Genomic DNA, 21230 nt, shown 5'->3' on the forward strand with positions numbered 1-21230 from the left:
AGTTTAAGATTTTTTAGCTAAATTTGTAGATGCTAATTCTTAAAATCGGTCTGAGTACACACTAGAAGTGTGGAGTGTATTATTCAGCGGTTACTATTTTTGGATTTTTTTTACCAGGGACCTAACAAAATTACATTATTAAGAAGAAACAGACCTTATTTAATTTAAGTTACTTTTAAATTACGTGTTATTATGACGAAAACGGTTCTTGTATTCTGCCTCCTAAAAAGGAAGCGGTGTTGGCAAGAAGCAGGCCACTCTGTCCCTATCTACTATATGTTATAGGTTATTTACATGTAAATACATACATATATATATGTATTTAGAAAAATAGTGTTATTTTGTTTTTATTGACAGTCTTGTGATACAAACCTACACCAGAATAATATGTTTTACTTGAACTTCATGGCATGAGCTTTCAAATAAGCCCACACATGGCTATTTCTCCAATGGCAAACCATCCTTGAAAACCTGGTATAGTTATATGAAGTTTTTTCAACCTATGTGTGTTATATTGAAATAAATAAACTAAGTTTTCAAAATAATTCTACCATCCTAGTACTGTTGTGCCACTGTATATTAGTATCTACAGCTGTCTCAGGTAACACTACTAAGATAAATAAAAGAAATTTAATGCCCAAGCAAATTGGTTATAAGTTATTTAAAATATTTTGTGTTGCAGTTGGTATGGTGGAGAAAATCACTTAATATGGAATATGTTGCCTGGATCATCACCAGATTATAACACTGTTGTGGACTTAGCCCTTGGAAATGCACTGATAGCTGGTGCGGGTTTTGATTCTTGGACATATCGAGTAGGCTTTGATGTATCCCTTCCAGTTTATAGTCCTTATGCTACAACCTTAGACACAGGGAAATCTGCTAATCCAAACAGGTATGGAAATGAACAATTTATTTTTGTTTTACATAAATAAGTTATTTTTTTATTTTCATTTCATTTTATTACATTTGTATAAAAATGAAAATAGCCTAGTTTAATATAGAGAAAGATCGATGAACAAAAAGTCTACCGGGATAAAAACTCCGATTTTCACTTGGTTGAGAATGCTAACAATGCTTAATCTTATTCCATAACACGTTCACTACAGTAGTGCTGTGTGTTGACACTCATATTATCAGACATTGAGCTGCTTGGTAGCAAAAGTGTTGACATTGTATACTATAGCTAAAAAATAGTACTGATGTATAACATGTTCACTACTGAAGTGTACAGTAATAATATATGATGACATTTGTATAATTATACTTTGCGTTACTTGTAGCTGACCTTTTTAAGGTTTTTTTACAATTGACAAAGAGGACAGATTCCATAACAATTGTAGTGTTTATATTTGGAACATAAAAAATGGCATATGTTCAAAAACCTGTTACCCTTTCAATACTGGAAACATTATAGTCTTTTACAATACTGTTAAAACATTTTTTTATATTCCTAGAAACATAGCAACTCCAAAATATATAGAAACATGTTTTTTAAATTCAACATCTGTTTGAAATCATTCATCAATGTCTCTTTATCCAACATTATGCCAAGGAGGTGCTCCATTAAATTAACAAATTAAAAAATATAATTTAGATGGTTATGATGAAATTCCAACAGTTTTCGTCAATGGAATATTTTAAAAATGAGTACCCCAGGTTTTGGGGCATTTGCTTGTATGTTCAGGTCTTTTACCACAGTTAGTACAACCCTATTTGCTGATGATACTACATCAAGATTGAAATCTCCCTGAAAAAACATTAACAGTTAACCTAACAAAAGTTAACCTAAAAGGAGCCAATAATTGGTTTTCTATGAATGGATTCGTTTAAACAGCAGAAAAAGTCCACTTAACAAACTAAACTAGTTATAATGCACATTTTGTATGTGGAGATATAGAGGTGTTGTCAGGAAGATTCTTAGGGTGTAATGCTAGACAACTGTCTAAGATGGAAAGATCTTGTTTTGATTTGGCTGGAAAGTTAAATTCTGCTTGTTTGCATCATCTAACAACTAGGAGACTGTCAAGGCTATCTATTATATGAGGTCTGTCGGAAAAGTATCCGACCTGTGTTTATATCTTCGTGCCAGAGCAGCCTCTGCAGGGTATGAGTGTAACTAGTAATCCCTCATGAACTACCTGAATGCCATAGTTTCTGGCTGAACACTTGTGTTAATGTCTCCACTTGTTTTTTCTGTTTGTCGCATTTGTGTACTGTTGAAAATGACAGAAATAATTGATCGATGAATTTGCATAAAATTTTGCTTCAATCTCGGCAATTCAATTCTTTAGCAGGATAATGCGCCAGTGCATTCATCGAATTTTTTGGGGCAATTTTTGGCCAAACACAAGATTGCATAGCTTCGCCAGCCTCTGTACAGTCCCGAGAGCTCTCTATAACTTTTGGCTTTCCTAAAATTGAAAATGGAGTTCAAAGGAAAGCGGTTTGATGACATCGAGGCGATTCAAAGTAATGAAACACGCGAACTGAAGGCCGTTCCAAAATCTACGTTCAAAGACTGCTTAATATGTGGAAGCACTGCTGGGAGGGTGTGTTTCAGTCAAATGGAGTCTACTTCGAAGGATGCCACGGCCCGGATGACGAAGAATAGCACCAATGGGAAGATGTGAATGCAGGTCTGATACTTTTATGACAGACCGCGTATATACATTATTGCACCTGATGTGTGTGGTGGTGTTTTAGAGCATTTTAGTTCAATGAGAACATGTTTTTAAAATGTTAAATAGACTTATAAGAACAACGTTTGAAACCAAGGTAATCGTGTAGACAACATATTATAAACATCCAAATTTTTCAGCTTCTTTTGCTTTACAACAGACTTAAAACAATTTCTTTTTCAAATCTAATAGCTGTAATTTAAAACAAGTATATACACTGCTTATTGACAAGACAATGATTTTTCATTCACTATCCCTCACTTGAACATTGTATTCAGTCTTGAAGCTATGTAATTCACTTTGAAATGATCTGAACAAAGATATTTCGTCTATCTTAAAATAAAAACAGTTAATTGGAAAGAGTATTATTTTATGGCTGAGTAGGGGGTAGTAATATGAACTTTTTTAAATCCAGACAGTTAGTGGCTTATGTTTATTAGTTAGTAAAATTATTTTATTTATTTAATTTAATTGACTTATTTCAAAGCACATTGGCACATTGAAAAATCATATGTTTACTGCACAATCAAAATGTATTGCTTAAAGAGTATAAACTATGTGATTGCTTGAGTAAATAAGTTATGTGTGTGTTTGTTCGTTTGCATCATGGTCTTTTTTGTCAGACTCTTACAAAATTAATAATTCTTCATTATTCGAAAAGGAGCTGTAATACTTTTGAGATTGTGCAAATAACTAATAGAAGGATTACCTTCAAAAGCTAAATATAAGGCAGTGAGCTATTGAAGCCTTATCGCATTTTTGAGATAGATTGAGACCAACTAAACCTTCAGCAAGAGCATACAGAGGACAGACATAAACAATGTGGTCCATAGTATGGTACTCTGCTTTGCATGCACATAACTGATAGTGTGCTATTCCCCATTTATTCTTTCAGTAGTTACATCCAACGACTATAGTTTGAAAGTAATTTTGGAATATAATTAGACTTTTGATTGGTTATGTTTTACTTTAATTTTTTTAAATTAGTGATAATAATAAAATAAGGGTAAAATATTATGTCTTGAAGCGATGTATTAGGAGATTTTTTCATTACTATTGGCGTTTATCCACTATTAACTAGAGTGATATTTTTTCTTTCATTTAACAGTCATAATAGGTATCATAACTTTTAAAATAAAATGGCAAATACTGTTAAAATTCGTTTTTAACTTGAACAACAACTATATGACAGACGTGCATTGCTGGGTTTAAAACTAAAATTAATATTTGTACACACTTTAGTGATTATTATAGAGATATTTCTAAATCTAAATATCGTTTGGCAGGAGGTGGCTGGTGGGTCTCATCACAAGTGAACATCCACCCGGAGTACAGTATGGAACTGCTAGGGCTGGCTGAGACTCGAGCGGAGCTGCTGGTGCTAGAGCCTTGTCCAGACCAGTCCAACACCTCCCTCCGCTGTTCTGCAGGAACCATTTACTCCCATCCTCATATTCTCCAGGTACCTTTTTTCTGTCTGTAATCTATACAATTCTTCAAACAATCTCTGGTAGAACATTGAAAACATATTGAAAAGGCCATTAAGTACAGTCTTATTTCACCTGCCTTACAGACCTGAGGACAAATATCAGTATCACTAACAAATGTAAGTAAAATAACCGGTCAATTACTAACTACTTTGATAAGACAGTTCAAATATATTACTAGGATGAGAGTTTCTTCAAGTAACCCTGCTATTTATTTATAATTTTATTTTATATTGTCTCAGTTACATATTTTACTGATTAATTACAAAACTAAACATTCCTAATGAGAAATGTTTTATTAAGAATCCTTTTATATTTGTCTATATATACGTTTTACGTTTTTAATAGTCAAATAGTTTTATTAACCAGTGATCATACATAATGAAATAGGTTTCGTCCATAAATTTCAAAATTAAAATATATAAAACTGTCATATAACTGTATAAACCTAATTAAAATCAACAGTAAAACTATATTAGCGTAATTATAATCAACAATAATCTCACAGCCAAAGAATTCTTTTATGGAGTAAAATGGTGGAGTTTTAGGCAACCAGCATGTAAATTCTAGTCCTAAACATACTTATAGGCGCAGCTCTAGCAGTTAGTGGTAATTTATTGAAACCATGTATACCATACAGTTAGTGTGATTTGGCAAATCTGTGCATTGGGATGTCAATTTTGCCTTTTCCACATGTATTATGACTATGTATATTATCTCTGATGACAAATTCATCTAAGTTGTTTTTTTAAATACTGAAAATATATAAGTTCACCACAGTAGATATGAATATGCCGATTCTAGACCACTTTTGGGACAGACAGAAAATCAAGGGAAAATACTGTTTAAAGGACAATAAACGAATCTGTAAAATCAAACAGTAAGGGGTTCCTAGACCACTTTTGGGACAGTCAGAAAATCAATGTAAAATACTGTTTAAAGGACAATAAACGAATCTGTAAAATCAAACAGTATGGCGGTTCTGGACCACTTTTGGGACAGCCCAAAAATCAATACAAATACTGTTCAATACACCATAAATATGTAAAAAACAATTCACAATACAATTTACTTAAATAAACTATGGTAAACTGTATTCAAGCAATTTTTCATGACAGTATGACAACATAAATTGTGGAATTTATAATACTCGAATGTTGAATTTAGAATATGTTGGCATTACCGTTGAGCGAGAAATGTTGGTAGTACTGCGCGGCACACAGGAGAACAGCCTTTCCCGTCCAGACCTCACACTAGTCAGTCATATTTAAATTTTACTCTATACTTTTGATCCAGGAATGTTAAAAGTTCACTGTTTACTGGTTTAATATCGCATTCTCTTCATCTTCAGCTCTATTTGGAACAAGACTTAGTGAAATTAATCCGTAGTGACAAGTTCAGTGCTTTATATTCTACAATTTTAACCACGTTACACCATCTTTAAGACTCATCCATCATAACATCTCTTCCTTCAAGACAGTGTGAATCATTCAGTTCATCAAGACATTTTCTAATCATGCCTATTTCATTACTTCAAGCGACACTATGATGTGGTCTACAGTCACTGATCTGCGTTGTGCAACATCTCGAAGCAGCGGACGTGTTATCACTATGACGTGATCTGCAGTGTTGTGCAACATCCTGAAGCAGCCGACGGTCAAGGACTTGTTATCAACCGCAGCCTCACACTCTGAACATCTGGCTACATTGCCTCAACACTCCGCAACACCTTGTTTCATCACTCGACCCCTTTCTGCACCCTCCAACCACGTCATCGCAACCCTCACGAAGAATGAAGATCACAGATGAGTTCTTAAAGAAATTAAGCTTAATCTATAGATTTAATAATGTAAATAGCGCTTATCAACACCTTCATGAACTAATTTCAAAAACCTTTCTAAAAAATAACAAACCAAAATTCAAAATTCATTCAGATGACAAAAATTGGCTTACAATTGGCATTCAAACCGCCGTTAAAGTTAGAAATAAACTGTATAGACAAAAGAGATTTGAACAAGCAAAATTTTATAAATCGAAAATTAAACATTATAGCAATATTTTAAAAGAAAACTATTATAAAGAACTGATTGAAATGTCATCTGATTCAAAAACCAAATGGAATATTATAAACAAATTTTTAAATAAATCCAAAAAACCTTGTAGATACACAGGTGATTTAAATACAATGAACAAATTCTTTGCAAACATTGGTTCAGAATTGGCTTCAAAGATTCCAGATCTAGAAAACGAAAAAATGAAATCAAATCCGAACTCTATATATCTCTCTGAAATTACCAAACTAGAAATTGAGACCAAAATTAAACTTTTAAAGAATGATAAAGCAAGTGGATCAGATAAAATTCCAATCAAACTAATCAAAAATCTTGTATACATAATAAGTGAACCACTAGCATACATTTTTAACTTAAGTATTCAAACTGGCATTTTTCCCGATAGATTAAAAATAGCAACAATCAGCCCAATCTACAAAAGTGAAGGAATTTTATCAGATCCATCCAATTTTCGACCAATCAGTCTACTACCAATAATTGGCAAGATATTTGAGAAATGTTTGTATGAGAGATTATATAGCTTTTTGGAAAAATACAACCTGTTATCAAGAAAACAATTTGGCTTTAGAGTTAACAAAAATACAGAGGAAGCAATCAATTTAGTTGTTAACAGTATTGATCAAAATACACTAATCTCATTTCTAGACCTTAAGAAAGCCTTTGACACTGTAGATTTTAAGATATTACTATACAAATTAAAACATTTAGGAATTAGAGGTAAATGTTTAGATTTATTTGCTAGTTATCTTGATAACAGGTTCTGTAATACAAAAATTGGCAACAAAATTTCAAAATTTAGAAAAAATCACCTGTGGAGTTCCTCAAGGAAGTTGTCTTGGTCCTCTTTTGTTTATAATATATATCAATAGTATAACAACCCTTAATTTACATGGCGAATTAGTACTCTTTGCCGATGACACAGCCTTAATAGTTAAAGGTAACGATTTATATAAAAAAACAAACGAGGACCTGACGAAAATTAATAATTGGCTACAACAAAATAAATTAACTTTAAACTTTCAAAAAACAGAATATATAGATTTCTCCAGAACTAATGACCAATTACCAATAAAAAAGGTAGAATGTTATAAGTACTTAGGCTGTATCATAGACTTAGACTTAAATTTTAATCAACATATTAACCATATAGAAAAACAAATTAAAAAAGCTTTGAAACCGTTATATGTATGTAAAGAAGAAAACTTCAAAAAGTCAGTATTTTCAGCATTTGTCATGTCTTTTTCTAAATTATGCAATAACCATTTGGGGTAACAAAAATATTTCAAACCTTTCTAACATTCAAAAACATATTATGACTAGATTCAAGATAAAAAATATTATATCTTTAGATTCTTTATATACATATAACAGGATAAAATTAGCCCGTAAAAATAAAATAGATGTAAGTAGTTTAAGTAACATAGAATTAGATATTTTTAATAAAAATTTAAGCGATACCAAACTTAAGGCATATTTTAACTACGAATATATACCAACTAAAAGTTATTACAATCTGTAATTATCTTGTTTCAAAATTCTTTAGGTTCAACTGGGATCACTTGGCCATTACTTTAAAACAGATTTGATTGTAGGAAGTATGGCCGAGTTTTTCTCATTGTATCTCCCTTATATTACTCCTGATTACATCATATTCAAGCAATTTATCAGAGACAACGACAACATAACAAACCGCATTGGTAACCGCACTCTGAAAATCCATATTGATAATTATATCGTTCTTTGAACCAGAAATATTTGTCAAACTCTTTGTTGTATCAATGACATAAATAGGTCTATTCGCTAAAAATTCTTTAGGATTGTAATACATTTCCTTATTATTACAGTAAACTTTCTTAAAATCTTGATACATCTGATACATGATTCTGAAAAGACCTCCTGAAATGTTTAAATTTTGTAATTCATCTGGATAATAAGAACCGTTCAATTTTACTCTGATATTTTTTACATCCAAACTATCAAACTTTGAAGGATTTTTTTCTTGATTATTCTGTCTATCTGTTTGAAAACCTATGATAACGAACTTGGGATTGAAGATGTTTCTATAAATATTTGTGATATCGAACGAATAAGTTGTTCCGGAAATACCTTTTTGCTCAATACATTGCCAATCTAGAAAATTAAACATAATGTTTTGACTTTTTGTAATTTCATCAATCAACCTAATTTTACTCGTGGTTTTATAATCAATCATTGGAACTCTAATAAAAAAATCTGTAATTGTAATTTTGCCATCAACTGGCATATCATTTCCAGTTTTTGTTTTTAATATCGCATCATCGTCTTCTGCTCTCATAAAACTTAGATAAAATCCTCCTTTATAGATCGGAATAGTAACATTTTCAAAAAATCCTAATCCAAAATGAGATAAATTTCCAGCTGCTTCAAAAACACCAAATTTAAAATCTGATTCAAAGCCATTAGAAGTTTGAGAAATAACATCACTTTTTGAATACGAAATAGTTCCTTTAATAGTGCTTAATTGGCCACAGTTTTCGACTTCTTCTATCAATTTATTGTGTTTTCTTACTTCAATCTTAGAAAATAAAAACGGTATAAAATTATCGATTAATCTAACATTATCAGTTCCAAGATATGCTTGACCATCTTGTTTTGTTAAAGTTCCAGAAATATAAAACTGGAAGTTAGACGAGCAAAAGTTATCTCCAATATTAAACTCAGTTCTTTTATTCGGTTCATTCAAATGTTGTTTACTAATTGGATAGAAATTTTTAAACTCCGCCCTTTCAATATCACTAGCATATTTTCTGTAGTCCGCCATTTAATAAGAGAAAATTTAGAAATTTTAAACATCATGTATAAGAAAGATATCATTTTTTTCTAATGTACGTTTTTATAAGAAAAGATATAAATTTTTAGTAAAATAATTAAAAAGATTAGAGTCATTTTTAATGATCTACTTCGTCATATTCAGGATTCTCTTCCTTAAATTTTGCGATCTCGGTCACATATTTCAATAAAATTTGCACAGGATAGTAACCGCTATCTATAATATTGGTTCATTCAAATGTTGTTTACTAATTGGATAGAAATTTTTAAACTCCGCCCTTTCAATATCACTAGCATATTTTCTGTAGTCCGCCATTTAATAAGAGAAAATTTAGAAATTTTAAACATCATGTATCATTTTTTCATCGATCTAATGTACGTTTTTATAAGAAAAGATATAAATTTTAGTAAAATAATTAAAAAGATTAGAGTCATTTTTAATGATCTACTTCGTCATATTCAGGATTCTCTTCCTTAAATTTTGCGATCTCGGTCACATATTTCAATAAAATTTGCACAGGATAGTAACCGCTATCTATAATATTGTTCCATTCAACTGTATCTTTATTTTCATCCAAAAACTTTATACTCAAGTGTTGATAGAGACAAAGAACAGACATATGATCTTTTAATTGATAATGTATATTTTCTTGAATGAACTCTGATGATAAAGTTTGATATTTAGCAATGTTATACCAATTCAATTTGTTTACGTATAATCTCATCATATCTTCGGATAATTCATATTTTTGAGAAATGTCATCCCAATGTTCTTTTTTCAAATCTCTTTCGTGTTGCATGATAAAAAGATCGAAAGCACTGTAATGTCCCGCCATCTCTATTTATTAGGGAAAAATTTCAAATCTTTATAAATTGGCTCTTTTTAGTGTTACATTCAGCACATTTTCCAGATATTCTCTTAACTCCATTGATGTTTGCATAGTATTTTATATCATTTGTTGCAGTTTTTTTCTTTACATCTCACACAATATATGAGCGCCATTTATTTAGGGAAAATTTATCGTGCATAAAACCCTACGCGAATACCTATTTCAGTAAGATCTTCCTCCATATTATTAAGTTTTTTTTCTAATTTTTGAAATTTGACAGCATAAGAATCATTGTATTCAACAAATTTATGACCAATATTCTCAAAAGTTTTCGTAGCATCTAAACTAAACTTATCAAAAGACTCTTTAAAATTAGTAAGTTTTTCATTAATTTCACCAACATCGTCTACTGATCTTCTATTTCTGGCTTCTAACTTATCATAGACTTCTGTCGTAAAATCTTTAACATGCTGTTTATGATTCTCATAATTTTGTTTTAGTTCATTAAACATTTTAATAGGATCTTCTAATTGAATCATTACAACAACATCAAATGGATTAATTCCTTTACTAACACTGCTAATTCTTTTTCCTTTAAAATCTAAGGCATTTTTAACATTCGGATCATGTAAATCAACAATATCGATGTTTTCTGATAATTTTAGAGGTTTTAAAATTTGTTCTTTAACAACAACATCATGTTTGTCAATACCAGGTCGAACACCGACAATTCTTTTCTTATTAGCCAAACTAACATAATTCTTTTCAACTTTGATCGCTTCAGTAATTTCATCAGCTTTTTCGATATGAGACATTAAATTGGTAAATAATTTTTTTACACCATCATCAACTTCTTTTTCCAATGTTTTTATTTTATCAGCAACTTCATTTGAACTCATGAAATTTGCAAGTTTGTTATCATATTCTGCTTTAAAATCTTCAATCTCGACAGCAAACATATCTGAATCTGGAAGGTTTTGTAATACATTTTCTAACTTGTTATCAAACTCATTTCTCAAACTATCAAAATTCAAACTATTATCTACATTTTGAATAATTTGTGTTCCAAATACGTCAAAAATATTTTGTGAATCCATATTTATTAAGCAATAATTTGTTAACAACTTCTTTAAAATCTTTACCAGTACTCAGTTCATTCAAAACAAAAACACATAAATGACCACAAATTGGGGGATCTTTATAGTCTTGAATCTGAGAATCATTGTAGTAGACGCTTGATTTTTTCAAATATTTAATCAATTCTATAGGTGGTTTGTCCTCAATTCTTCCATACGAATCAAAATAACATGCATTCTTATCATTTTTATAATAACAAATCCAATGCGTTCCACTTCCCATAACCGAGTCTAAATTCACAATTCCACATTCAAATTTCTTAACTTTTTCAGGTAATGTATCTCTCATGAAGATTCCTCTAAAATGTTTAATATTTTTGCAGATTTCTTCCTATTCCCCGAATGTTAAAGGTTTAAATTTTTTTTTCAATGTTTGATTTCACGTAATTCAAAGTTTTTTCATCTAATCCAGATCCTGTAACATCTTCCAACTCTTTATCTAACCAATTTAAAATGTTTTCGAACAATAGGAATCACATCCTTTTTAACGATTGGAGCAGCTTTACGAACATAAGGAACAACATTTTTAACAACTGGAATATTTTCTCCAAAATCTAATAAATCTTTCAAAAGTCCACCATTTTTAAGTTCTTTCAACTGATTATAAGAAAATTCTATTCTGGTTCCTTTATTGTTTTTCTTATGTTTTTCGAGTTTATTGTATTGTCTATTTGTTAAAAATATCTTATCTTCGCCATTTTTTAGTTGATCTATTTTAAATTGAATACTAACGGGTATTTTCTTCTTAAAAGCGGATTTTATTTTTTCTTTCTGATTTTTGCTGAAATTTACATTCACCTCCATTTATCTAGTTAAAATTTCAAGTTCTCTTCGATTCCCATTCCTAGTTTTCTCTTCAAAAACATTGCTCCAGCTGTTGGAAGCGCAACAAATCTTTCACCTAAACTAGCATCTTTTGATAAAAATCTATCCATTGCCTTATCTTGCAAAATTTTATCTGCGATATGTCTGGAATTTGTGTCTCTATGTTTTGCATAAAAAATATCGTGTTCCATAGCAGCTTGATCTAATTTATTTATACCAGGATCTCCTCTTTTTAGTCTTTTTTCGAGTTTTGTGCCAGGCCCCAGATACTGATAAGTTGGTACGTGTAATTCAAAAGGTAAATTGTTGATAAAATCATTCAAAAGTCCACTACCCTCAATCATAGATGAACTTATTGCCGGCAAAACTCGTTTTAAATATTTAATTCCATCAGGTTTTTCAATCATTTCATCAAGTTTGTTCGAAATAAAATCTTTAATCGCTTTCTTTTCGTTCAAAAAATTGTTGTTTCCAGCCTTTTCTTGAGCATAAATATAATTAATAATTCCATCGAGTTTTGTCAAATCGTCGATATATCTGTATTCAATCTTATTATCACTGTATTTTCTCACACCTGATCCTTCGATTCTTTTTTCCCAAATTGGTTTAATCAAATTGAGATATTTTTTACCTTTACTTGACTTTGGTTTCTTAGTTGATGGATCATTATTTTTGTAAATTGAATCAGATTTCCATAAAATTTCAGTATACTTTTTCAAGTCTTCTTCAGAATATAAACCGTCTTTTGGAACATCAGTGCCTGTTAATAATCTCCATAAACCTTGAGTTCCTTCATATGTTTTTTCATTAATAATGATATCATTATGCTCAAAATTCACGGGCAAATTTCCAATCATAAAACTTTTCTTTTTTCTGTCCCAATACAAACCAAATTTATCATCCTTTGCTCTAGGAAGAAATTTTTTACCAATTTCACCAATTATTATATCCGTTGTTCCAGGACTTATTGGTTCAACTATGGTAGAGTCTTCAATGATTCGAGGTCTAAATGGTGTTGAAGATGGTAATTTTGGCAATTCAAACTCAGATTCTGGTATCGAAATATCAGCAAATTGTCGTACAACTGGAACCAAATTCATCAAATTTTGATTATCGCTTAAAACATTTTCAATTTTGCCCTCAACATTTTTTATTGCAGATGTTACAGGTTGATTAATTTTTTGAATAAATTCTTGTTCTTTTTCATCAATTCGAATCTGTTCTTTAAATTCTTTGATTAATTTCTTTTCGATTTGATCAAGTTTTTTCGCTTCTTCAGAAGTTACGTTCACCATTTAATTAGAAAAATTTTGAAACGTGGAACGTAAAAACGTGAACGTGGAACGTAAAACGTGAACGTGGAACGTGAAACACGAACGTGAAACACGAACGTGAAACGTAAACACGAACGTAAAAACATGAACGTGAAACGTGAACGTGAAACATGAACGTGAAACATGAACGTGAACGTGGAACGTGAACGTGGAACGTAAAAACGAGAACACGAAACGTAAACGTGAACGTAAAAACATGAAAACAACTAGATTATCACACGTTTATATTGGAAAATTTATTCAAATATTTACCATTTTTAGGCTTCAAAGTTAGATTAATAGTTAAAAATCCATAGTCTTCCTTCCAAATTTTATCACACAATTCATTAAAGTGGTTAAAACTCATATCAGATCCAACATAATTGTTGTAAATCTTTCTCGAATAGTGATCGTCTTGCTTAAAAACACACAACATATTCAGGTTATTTCTTATAACTTGTTTATCAACCTTTGAAAAGCATTGAGAAAGATAGATACAAGATATGTTTTTGTGACGGGACATTACGAAATATTCCTTAATAACGTCTTGATTTTCTAAAATACAATCATCAAAAACGATTAACGAATTGGGTTTACATTCGCTTAACGGAACTATGTCCTCAGAAGCATTATAAAAATGTGATATTTTTTTGTTTAAGTTTTTCTCAATATTTTCAAATCTTTCTTGTAATTTTTTATAGGCGTCTTGTTCTAAAGATTTACTAAAAACATACAAATTGGAATAAGGAATCAACCTATTGTAGATAAAATTCAATAATAAAGTTGTTTTTCCACATCCACTTGAACCAACAATTAACAATCTGATTGGTTGATCTTTCTTATTTTCTTCAAACGTTTGAAGTTTTATCTGATCTTTTTGCTTTAAAAATTTCTCCATTTAAATAGAAGATTTTCATCTTGAAGCAACGCTTGCGTAAATGAAGCTGTTCAAGTTGACTTCAGAAAGCTCTAAATTAGTTTTAAACTTGGAACATCCTATACACTTAGAGGAAGAATCAAATTATTTTATCGGTTTAAGCGGCTTTTATTCTGATAATTTTGTAATAAATATTAGTGAAAGTTCTCCTTATTGTATAGGATTTAGTGAGAAGAACGTAACAAAATATTATGGTTTAAACAAAGGATATTATACTTTCGATCAAATAAAAAATTCCCTTAAAAATTATCTGAAAACATTCAAACAATCAGATAAATCTTTAAACTTTGACGAAAACAAGTTTGAAATGCAAAAAAATTATCTCTCTAATAAAATTCAAATAAAATCACCAGTAAGAATAATGTTTTCAGCAATTATTGTAGATTTATTAGGGTTTGTTCAAGAAACTATTGAGCCAAATCAGGTATATTTAGGAAATAAAACGCCAAAATTTAGACCGTTCGATGTAATTGAAGTACATTGTAATCTCGTTGAACCTAGTTTTGAAAATCATACCGAACATCTTCACAAAGAATCTGAAATTTTGTACACTTTTTTCCCAAATGTTGCTTATGGATCAAAAATCAGTGAAAAACCAAATGAAATCGATTATATTCCAATTAGAAAAAATATTAAAAGAATTCAAAAAATCGTTCTGACTATTCAAGACTCTGAAGGAAATCTATTAAATAATGAGAGTAAAACAACAATATATTTAAGATTGTCGAAAGAATGATGAATCAAGGGGGGGAACGAATCGTTCTTACCTTCAAATTTTCAAGAAAACAACTTTTGAATGTATAAATTACAAGAGTCTATCCCATAGACCCCTTAACAATCTTCATCCTGACCCTGTTTTTATCAATGAATCTGGACTTTATACTGAAATAAAAATTACTAGTTAAATTTTATTTCTATCTAAATGGAGTCAGTTGTAGACCTACTCAATAATCAACTAAAATTCAATAACAAACATATCTTTACGATTGTTGACGAAAACAATGTGATCTGGTTTAAGGCTAAAGACGTAGCAAAAATTCTAGAATATGAAAATACTATGCAAACGATCAGAATAAACGTTGACGAAGATGATAAAAACTTCTATTTTAATCTAAATATAAGGGGGGCTATAAATAGCTTACCTTCAAACTTCCAAAATAACACTGTTTTCGTTAATGAATCTGGACTTTATTCTTTAATTTTGAGATCGCATAAACCAGAAGCGAAATTGTTTAAAAATTGGGTTACGAAAGAAGTATTACCTTCCATTAGAAAATATGGTGAGTACAAACTCAAAAACGAAAATAAGCAGTTAAAAGATGAAATAAAACAGTTACAAATTTCAGGTCAAATGAAATCCTTGAAAATAGAGAATCAAGAATTGCGAATGGAATTAATGAAGAGAGATATGGTATGTAAAGATTTTGATAAGAAAAAAACACCATGTTTTTGTGTTAATTAAGAAGAATCACATGTGGGAATATCCTTATTACGTTATCAGAGCTCAGAAACGAGAAATACCAAACCGATTAAAACATCTAAAAATAAAATATCCTGAATTAGAGATTTTGTTCATTGATGACGAACCAAATTCTATCAATCTGTATAACCAAATGAAAGAATCTTTGAATATTTTATACAACGGAAATCATTTTACTACAAATATGGCAGAATCTCGACTGATTTATAGAATATCTAAATTACACGATGAAAATGTTAAACATTCGAATTATGATAGTTTGTTTGTAAATGTCTTTTAAGACTATAGAAATGTTGAATTTCTCTTCCGCATACGCAAAGAACTGGTCTAGCAAAGATTTGTTTAGCACAATCTTTACAATATGCTTGTTTGTTGTCTTTACTATAATGGAGATTATAAAATTCTGAAATATTCTTAACCTTTTTACACCGTGTGCACTCTTTCTCTTCTAAAGTTAATTTTTCCATTTTATCATATAATTCTTTTCTATATTTCTTATTACAATCCTTACAATAATAGCATAATCCATCTTTTCTAGTCTTATCTTGAAAAAACTTCGACAAATCTTTAAATTCTTGACACTTTATACATTTCTTTTGGGCCTCCATTTATATAGAAAAATTACAGCTTTGACTTTTTCAATTCATATTCGTAAAAACTTCCGGTTATTTCTCAATTTTCAAAGTTTCCAAGTTTATTTAATTCGTCTAATATATCAGATTTTGCTTCATTTTTATAGCCATACGGTACTGTATCGATCTTATTTTCTAGGACATTTCTCTTATCATCTTTAGCGTTCAGTGCCAGCTTGTTTATAGTGACGGTGTACAACTCATGTTTGTAGCTTTTGATTACTGTCATCTCTCTAAATTCTTCTTTATCTTCGAACAAACATCTCTTCAAGTTTTCGATATTTATTGTTTTATTTACAACGCTTCTCTTAATTCCTTTACACCTAACTGGGTTTTTATCTAGATATTTGTACGAGTACATCTTAGACCTTAAACCACAAAATTCTTCTAAAACTTCGCTATTTAACTCATCTTTGAATTTCCCTATTACCTTCTTATTTTTAGTAGTGAAACATTCATGATCTTTTGGATAATCGCTCGTATCAAAGTCATCTATATTTTCTTTAATAATTTTAAAAGGATCTCGTTTCAATTCTAGAAAATAACTGTCTGTATCCATGTAACACAGATTCAAATCTGGATCAAACTTCTTTAATTTGTTGTAATAAAACTCGTACATTAGCAATTTTGAGAGGTCGAGAACTGAAAATCCTATGTAAATCGGTTTGTTAAATTTAACCTTTTGTTTGTACATGTGACTCGCTATACAGTTGTCGTCAAAGATGTTAAAGCATTTGAAATTTGTTTTCTTAGCTTGTTTCATTGAAAATTCTTCATTTCCAAGCTTAATATCACATCTGTTTCTCACATTTTCCATAGATTTTCCAAAAACTGAGTTGTTCATCAGCTTATAAAAGTCCTTTTCAAAGTCGCTTGTAGCTTTGGTTCTCATGTTTGTGTTAAAATCAATGTATTCTTTCATAAAAGGCTTCTGATCGAATGCAATAACTCTATTCACATGTTTCAAAATCATACCTTGTTCCAAATAGAACTTCAAATTTCTCGAATGAACAACGTATTCAGTTTTATCCAGTAGAGTTGTGCAAAGTTTGTTTTTAAAATGTTCTGGAGCAAGAGGTAAATCCTTGTGATGTTCGTGTAAATTTGTTGGATATCCAAGATCGACTTCGAGAATATAGCCATAATCTTCGTCGCCAGTGAGTTCTAAAATTGTTTCTTGCCACTCTTCTTTTGTATACGTTTTAGGATCCATCCACTTGATATCACTAAACGGCAGTTTTTGCATAAGACCATACCCATAAAGGTTGTTTGCATCGAGATAGAGTAAATAGTTTTCGGGCTTTGTCTTATCAAAATCTTTTAAATATTTGTTATTTGCTTTCACATATCGTTTAATACACTGAGAAATGCCTCCGCGAATACCTTTTTCAATCATCAAATACATATTATAATCGTTAATTAGCTGAAGCTCAATTTTCGTTAATTTTAACATTGCGTCCCATGCGAGACTGGGAGCTGTTAGATAATGTGCCGGATCAAGTTTATAGCAATTTAAGCAAATATTTCTGAAATTTTCGAATATATCAGCAAGCAATAAAACATCTTGAATGTTATAGAGATCAGAGTAATTTCCTAGATTTTTCTCTTTTAATTTGTTCCAAACATTTAAGTAGTGTTGAAAATCTTTCTCAGATATGCTCTCATCTGTCAAAAGTGAATAGAAATCTTGAATTCTCAATTCTTCTGTGTAATCAAGTTTTTCAATACTATCGATAAATTCGTAAGGAAATATTCCTTTTCCAGATAGAATTTTAAAAATCTCGTCGTCGTCATTTGGCTGTCTTTCTATTATCTCATTCAGTCCATCTTGTATAAAATGATTTGTATGTTTGAAGTCTTCTCTCTTTAGATTTTTAGCTAACTTTTCTATAGACGAGGCCATGAATCTGAACGTGTCTACAAACGAAAACTTGATGAATTTTCTTGGCTTATCACCTTCGAATTCATAGCCATATCCAGAATTTACAGAATAATTTATATATTTTTCATCGGTATTTGCGATCAAATCAACATTACCATATTGTTTAGCCAATTCTTTTATGTACAAATGAGTATCGTAATTTGACATATTGTGGCAGAAAACGGGAATATTCTGAGGAAATTTCAAATTTAGATTGCAACATGCATGAGCTGCGCCTCGAAACTTGCCGGTTAAATGACAATGATCTCTCACTTTATTATAACTCTTATCTTTCCAACTATCAGGAGTAAAACCATACTGAATTGACCCAACATCATAAGCAGACCATTCACAGATATGACAAACGTTTGAATTTTGATATGAAATTTCTTCTTCTTCAGTCAATTTCATAGGTTTTTTGTTCTTAGAATTATATTTTGTAGCTATGTATTTTGATATTTTATTGAGTTCTTCAAACAATTTTGCAGGAACATTTGGCAAATCTTCTTCATTTTTTGCTCGATAACATATCGGCTTGTACATACGATTGGTCACATTTGACACTAAATATAGAGTAAAACCATAAGGAATGTGCTTCTGAATCTTGGTTGTAGTTGATCTTTGTGGATTGTTTTTGCATGTGGGAATCTTCTCTAATATGCTTTCAAAATCCATATAAATAACGTAAGGATGAGAAAATTTCTTTTGATAATTAGTAAATGTTGTTGTTTGACCTGGAAACGGCATAATTGGCTTACAAACTTCATGTTGCTTGCAAATTTCTAAATGATCTGTTAAATCTCCAGATTTGTAGAAATGGCTTAAACATCTTCTGCATAGAAATTTTTTATTTTTACACTTAGATAACTGAGAAAATACAAGTTTGTTTAAATCTGTTATCAAAACATAATGAGATTTTTCATCTTGTTTTACATACAATAAATTGATTTCTAATTTGGCGTCATAAACTTCTGAAATTTGCAACGGAACAATATTGAGTTTTTCATCAAAACTATAGACATTTACAGACATTTTCGGATAATTATACTTTGCTTTACTGCTTCGTTTCTCAAATAATTGTATATCTTTTAAAGACATAGGATAGTCGAACCCAGAAAATATCTCGTCATTTACAAATTTTTCATATTGTTTTACACGTTCAGGATGAAATTTTGATTTTTCAATTGCACATCGGATAGAGTAAATAAAGCAATAGTCATCTTCATTTTTGATATTTACACAAGCTTTCTTTACCTTGATCTCTTGTGGTAAATCGATATATGATCCTGCGTTCATAAATTCGTGTTTATTAAGGCTCAAAATCAGTTGTTTACAGCGTTTTAATGTCCATCCAGAACCTCGATTTGGATGATTTGTCTGTTCTCGATGTGTTAATTTATTAAATTGTTTAGAAATAAAGTCGTTTACATCAAAGATCTCGTCTGCTTTTATAGTAAAGTACATTGGACAAGTTTGTGTTTCACCGTTCACTAAAGTTCGTTCGTATTCGCATTCTAAAGAGAGATATCCTTTACTATTTTTCACAGTTTCTTGAAATTTTTCGATTAAACTTTTAATTTCTGGGCGCAAAATAGAAAGATATTTGTAAATTGACATGAAATTGTCGTTCAAATTTGTTAAAATGTATTGCTTAAATAGACCGTGTATTGAGGATAAAACTTCTACATCAATGATATTTTCAGGTTTCTCATTAATCGTTTTATCAATTTCTTCGATCATTTCTGACTTAGTTTTGTCGTTAGTTTCGATAGCCAATTTTTCAGCTATTGAATGAATTTTTTCATCATTAAATAGATTGAGATCTTTTTTACTTTCCTTAAAATTTTTCTTTAGTTCACGCAATTTTTCTATATTGTACATCTTTTCGTGACCATCGATTTGATTCTCTTTAGCCCAAGTCCTCAAATAATTTAGTTCTTTTTCATAAATTTCTTTGTTCTTCAAATGATTTTTTCGAATTGTAATGACGAGTATAGTGATGCTCAAAAAATGTCTTTTTTGCAGTATGGGCACTCTATCTTTTTCCGCTCCATATTTAAAGAGCAAAAATTTGTAAACTAAAATTTTGAGAAGTGGTGATTTTTGTGACAACTTGACACAAATCAGCACAATTTCTGGTCAAATGTTTTCAGATTGTTCTATTTAAAGAGCAAAAATCTTTTAACTAAAATTTAGTTAAAAGATTTTTCTATAATAAATGGCGGCGCTGTTACAAGAGTTGAATAAGGTTGGTGAACTAAGATTCAAAGAATATAAGAAATTAGTGGAATTGGAAGAAAGAAAGAGATATAGAATCTTGAATTTGGAGAAAATGAAAGATAAATTCGGGTTTACAATAATTGCCGAGTTGGAAGATTATAAAGTACACTTACCGAACAGATTTTTGACTGTTTTGGATGAAAAAAAGATTAAAGAATTGAACAAAAATGAAAAAATTACACTTGGTTGTTACTGGAAAGAAGACTATTAAAGATAAAGACTGTGTTACAATTAACTTCGTGGAATAAAGATTTCGAAGATTTCTGGATTTTTTCATTAAAACAGCTTAGAAATTAGAAGCCTACAATGAACAGTAAAACAGCTATAGATTCGGTTATTCAACATTCGAGTATTATAAATTCCACAATTTATGTTGTCATACTGTCATGAAAAATTGCTTGAATACAGTTTACCATAGTTTATTTAAGTAAATTGTATTGTGAATTGTTTTTACATATTTATGGTGTATTGAACAGTATTTGTATTGATTTTTGGGCTGTCCCAAAAGTGGTCCAGAACCGCCATATTATTATCTTGTTTTTACATATTTATGGTGTATTGAACAGTATTTGTATTGATTTTTGGGCTGTCCCAAAAGTGGTCCAGAACCGCCATATTATTATCTTGTTTTTACATATTTATGGTGTATTGAACAGTATTTGTATTGATTTTTGGGCTGTCCCAAAAGTGGTCCAGAACCGCCATACTGTTTGATTTTACAGATTCGTTTATTGTCCTTTAAACAGTATTTTCCCTTGATTTTCTGTCTGTCCCAAAAGTGTCCTAGAACCCTCATATTCATATCTACTCACCACAGTTAACATTTTA

General features: G+C 30.4%; 1 protein-coding gene across 1 annotated transcript in view; it reads left to right on the forward strand.

Moving 5' to 3' along the window:
• Positions 1 to 682: 682 nt before the first annotated feature.
• LOC124373510 (exostosin-2-like) overlaps positions 683 to 21230 on the forward strand; it is a gene marked incomplete at both ends in the record, with an annotated part of 37417 nt that continues 16869 nt past the window's right edge. The window contains 3 exon segments of the mRNA XM_046831870.1: positions 683 to 895; positions 3968 to 3980; positions 3982 to 4143. Of these exon segments, the coding sequence (XP_046687826.1) occupies positions 683 to 895; positions 3968 to 3980; positions 3982 to 4143 (388 nt within the window).

The sequence above is a fragment of the Homalodisca vitripennis genome, unplaced genomic scaffold (assembly GCF_021130785.1).
Source record: "Homalodisca vitripennis isolate AUS2020 unplaced genomic scaffold, UT_GWSS_2.1 ScUCBcl_5777;HRSCAF=12669, whole genome shotgun sequence".
Taxonomy (NCBI): Eukaryota; Metazoa; Arthropoda; class Insecta; order Hemiptera; family Cicadellidae; genus Homalodisca; species Homalodisca vitripennis.